The sequence below is a fragment of the Lepeophtheirus salmonis genome, chromosome 13 (genome assembly GCF_016086655.4).
Source record: "Lepeophtheirus salmonis chromosome 13, UVic_Lsal_1.4, whole genome shotgun sequence".
NCBI classification, from domain to species: domain Eukaryota; kingdom Metazoa; phylum Arthropoda; class Copepoda; order Siphonostomatoida; family Caligidae; genus Lepeophtheirus; species Lepeophtheirus salmonis.
In genome coordinates this window covers 42335694-42339697 of record NC_052143.2, presented here as the reverse complement: position 1 = coordinate 42339697, position 4004 = coordinate 42335694, and the positions used below count along the sequence as shown (strand labels likewise).

At 32.4% G+C, this 4004-nt stretch overlaps 1 protein-coding gene across 4 annotated transcripts; it reads left to right on the top strand.

The window, feature by feature from the left end:
- Positions 1–1839: 1839 nt before the first annotated feature.
- On the top strand, positions 1840–3530 carry LOC121128297 (3-hydroxyisobutyryl-CoA hydrolase, mitochondrial). 4 transcript variants are annotated; one of them, XM_040723879.2, is made up of 4 exons: positions 1870–2008; positions 2078–2454; positions 2503–2702; positions 2759–3530. In XM_040723879.2, exons 2-4 carry the CDS (start codon positions 2194–2196, stop codon positions 3339–3341), a joined length of 1044 nt encoding a protein of 347 aa, XP_040579813.1. In that variant the 5' UTR covers positions 1870–2008; positions 2078–2193; the 3' UTR covers positions 3342–3530. The 4 variants fall into 4 exon arrangements, with proteins under 4 accessions (XP_071748956.1, XP_040579813.1, XP_040579812.1 ...); XM_040723878.2 differs by having other exon boundaries at positions 2078–2702; XM_071892856.1 differs by having other exon boundaries at positions 1905–2454.
- Positions 3531–4004: the final 474 nt, after the last annotated feature.

Genomic DNA, 4004 nt, shown 5'->3' with positions numbered 1-4004 from the left:
AAAGTGGTTTATATTCCATGTCCATCTATCATCAAAACATATAATTCTTATATGGGAGGAGTAGATTTGATGGACTCTTTTGTTGCTCTATAAAGGATCCATATTCGTAGTAAAAAATGGCACCATAAGATCAGATTTCATTTGATAGATGTTACTATTGTGAGCTGATGGATCCTTTATAGAAGAGATTGTAAGTGTTCCTTCAAACAAGCAGTATGACTTATATACTTTTAAAAATCAAATTGGTAAAGGACTTATTTTCGGAGGCAAAACTAAATATAGAAGATTTGGGAAACACTCTTCAAGTTCCATACAAAGTCAATTTTCGGCAAAGAAGAAACGACTCGGTGATAGGATGAAGTCTAAACAGGACAACCCTATTCGGTTGGACCAAATCTCTCACTTCCCAGCAACACTTAGAAGCACACACAGAAGCATCTAAATGTTAATCCATGGAAGACTCCTCATACATCGTGAGAACCTTCGATCTCACGCAGATTATATATTTTCCTCAATACAACCGCGGAAAAATCTTCTATAAACGTCAGCTATCATGTTTTAATGAAACTATATATATATATATAAACTTAAATCGAAAGAATGTTACTGTCAGCTATGGTACAAGGCTATACCTAACCGGGGAGTCAATAAAGTTAGCAGTGTAATCTAAAACTGGCTGAAACATAAGTATGAAGCTGGAATTAAAAGCATTGCCTTATTCTGTGACGGGTGTCCGGGACATAATATGAACACAATTTTGCCTGGTATTCTACACAACTTCGTTCAGCAGGCGGTGCAAGTCCACACTGTCGACCTCTTCTTTTTTAAGCCCACCATGTTCATTCCAAATTCTGAAATGACACAGAGCATATGCATGAATATGCTCTGTGGACACAAGCATACAGTTACCTTCTTAACTGGCTTCTGTGGTACTCACAGCTCGAGAAAAAAAACCGAATACATAAATTGTTAAGCAAATGGAAGTAACTGACTTTTATGATTGAAAGACCCATGCAGGAAACCTCAAAATTATCAAGGCACAAGTTGTGTTTGGGGATGGAATCAACTGGGGGGAAAATCAATCAAGTCAAAGTAGGGTCTACACACGCAACGAACGTTTTCTCTGAACTGAGTCTGCTACCTCAGAGAGATATCAACATCAACCTACATCCAGGTGGTGTGTATAACGAGCCGCAAAAAATTGGAAAAGCGAAATACAACGAACTGAAATCCCCGTGGAGTGGTGCTACTCCCTTGATCCACATCGTAGAGGCAACAACATTTTTGGAAAATTTAGCTTACTTTCTATGAATGTTGCACCTAAATATTTTTGTATTTTGACATTACTGTACATTAAAAATCATTATATATATTTTTGTATGCTCCGTTTATAATTGAGTAGGTAGATTAATAGTTACTTAAAGCAGCGATGCATTTTCCTGCTTTTAGTATTTGGAGTGTTTATTGAACTACCCATGCAACTTTATAGGACTGTGTTTGTAATTTGTATTAAGTTATATATTTATGCCCGATTTGAAGATTTAATACAATATTTTTAATGAGTTTAGTAATATATATATAATGTATAATATCCTTAATATCTATCCCATTTCCCATTTAAAGTAAGCAATATTATATTAGCAATGTATTTTCCTGATGCAACTATTATACATTTTTTACTTACATTTACCCATGCATAAGTCTATTGAATATTATTCCTAAGTTGTAACTAAATAAGGCAACAACTTTTTTTAATCCAACTATTAAATTGATAAATTGATAGTACTCGAAATTTATTTTCTTTTCCATAATATACAATTTTAATCTAACACTAAAGTCGAGTTGTCACAAGTCAAGAAAATGAAAATACACGTTTTAAAGGAAAAATATTGCGTAGACTTGTAATACCTGGATAAATTTGCAATGATAACAAAACGGTTGTATTAATTAATTATTAGCATATCCATATAGCAGCGAATGGATGTTTTACGAAAGTGTCCCAAAATTTGTAATTATAGTTTAAAATTTATTAGTAAATTAAAAGTTCAAATTCTTATTTTCTCTCTCTACTGAGAAGTGGCGAAAACGAGTTATCACAAGGCTACAAAACAGCAACGAAAAAATCTTTACTGATATATCCCCAAAACAGAGAGGAAGGATTTGTGTTTTTAACCATTTCAAAATTATTGGAATATGTTTGTATCAAAACGATACATCTCTCATTTGGGGAACTTGAAGAAGAATGCCTCAAATGTCAATATTATCTCGGAATTGAAGAATGGAAAAGGAATAATTAAACTAAATCGTCCCAAGAAATTAAATGCTCTTAACCTTCAAATGGTCCGATCTATCAATGATACAATCACTCATTGGTACACTCAAGGAATAATTGATTCACTAATTATAGACAGTGTGCATCCTTCATGCTTCAGTGCTGGAGGTGACATTATTAATGTAATTTCCAAAGAGAAAGGGAGTCCTGATCAAAGTTTATTGTTCAAGGAAGGGTATGAAATGTCTCATGCGATTGATCAGTTAAACATTCCAGTGATCACAATCGTCAATGGATTACTTATGGGTGGAGGCATTGGTCTGACTATACACAGTAAATATCGTATTGCAACAGAATCCACTGTATTTTCTATGCCAGAAGTGCTTTTTGGATTCTTTCCGGATACAGGAAGTTCATGGTTCTTACCAAGGTAAATATTTGTTATTATGTATAGTATATAAATAGAACATCCTTAATATTAACTAGAATGAGAGGTGAGCTTGGAACATATATTGGAATGACTGGATATCAAATGAAAGCCTCTGACACATATCACTCTGGAATAGCGACACACATGTGCCCTCAAAAAGTACTTCCTGATCTAAGAAATGATTTAGAATCCGTTTTACCCGATGAATTTGAAAAGGTTCTTAATTTCTATCATGATAAATTTCCGATCCGTCCTTTTTCTATATCGGAAGATTTGTTAACAAAAATAGATTATATATTTGGAACCTCTAAAAATACTGAAGAAATAATTAAAAAACTAAAACCCTCAGATGACGATTTTTCTTCAAAAACCCTGGAAACATTTTCTAAAGGGAGTCCAAAGTCATTGGAAATAACTTTTCAACTTTTAAAGATGGGAAAAAAGGCAACATCTCTTGGAGAATGCTTGAATAATGAATACAACTCTGTTTTAAAGTTTTTAAAAGATGAAGATGTATATGAGGGAGTCAGAGCCCTACTTGTGGATAAGGATTTTTCACCAAATTGGAGTCCAAAGACCATAGAAGAAGTGGTTATTGATCATACTTTTTTCAAAAATGAACAATCTTTAAATTTATGAAAATGACATTATTTGATGATTTCTGTCTTTTTTGTTTTATTTTTGTTTGTTGAATGATAGAAATAAGTTTACGTTAGACGAAGAAAATAGATTAATTAGGATCAATCTACAAATGTTTAATTTTTTTTAACAAAGGCAATATGTAAAGTTGTTTACTACTAAATAATATAAATATGAATTTATCATCTATATGCAACATTTATTGATAAATTTATGTCTGTGTATCTGTCGTTCAGAGTACTTTACTTTATAATATTTAAAAATAAGACTATCAATTATGTACTTGTACACAGGAATTCTTAAGAGTCTATCTCAAATCTAGAGTCTTGTTCAATTTATAAAATTATGCCTTCCAGGAAATGACATATATTTCATTAAGTTTAAGGTCTACTTATTAAATTTGATTTAGAAAGGTTTCTGTGATCTTTGATGTTGCTAAGGATTATTTTTTTAACTATTAGAATTAATTTTTACTTCATTCAGAGATGAAGTGGTTAAAAATTTAATGTTTCGCTAGTAGAATATGCATTTATAAGAAGATATTGTTTTCCTCCGAAATATTTTACTGTAAACAATTTTCTTCACTGATTCAAGCTCTTCATCTGTTCTTGACGTTCTCGGGCGTCCAGAGTGAGGCCTGTCATTGGCAACTTCCCGGCCATC

Bases quoted from the DNA above. Each gene is read 5' to 3' on its own strand.
- LOC121128297 (XM_071892855.1), top strand. From the start codon at position 2,194: ATGTTTGTATCAAAACGATACATCTCTCATTTGGGGAACTTGAAGAAG. The intron at 2,703-2,758 runs GTAAATATTTGT...AATATTAACTAG, and splicing joins AGTTCATGGTTCTTACCAAG to AATGAGAGGTGAGCTTGGAA.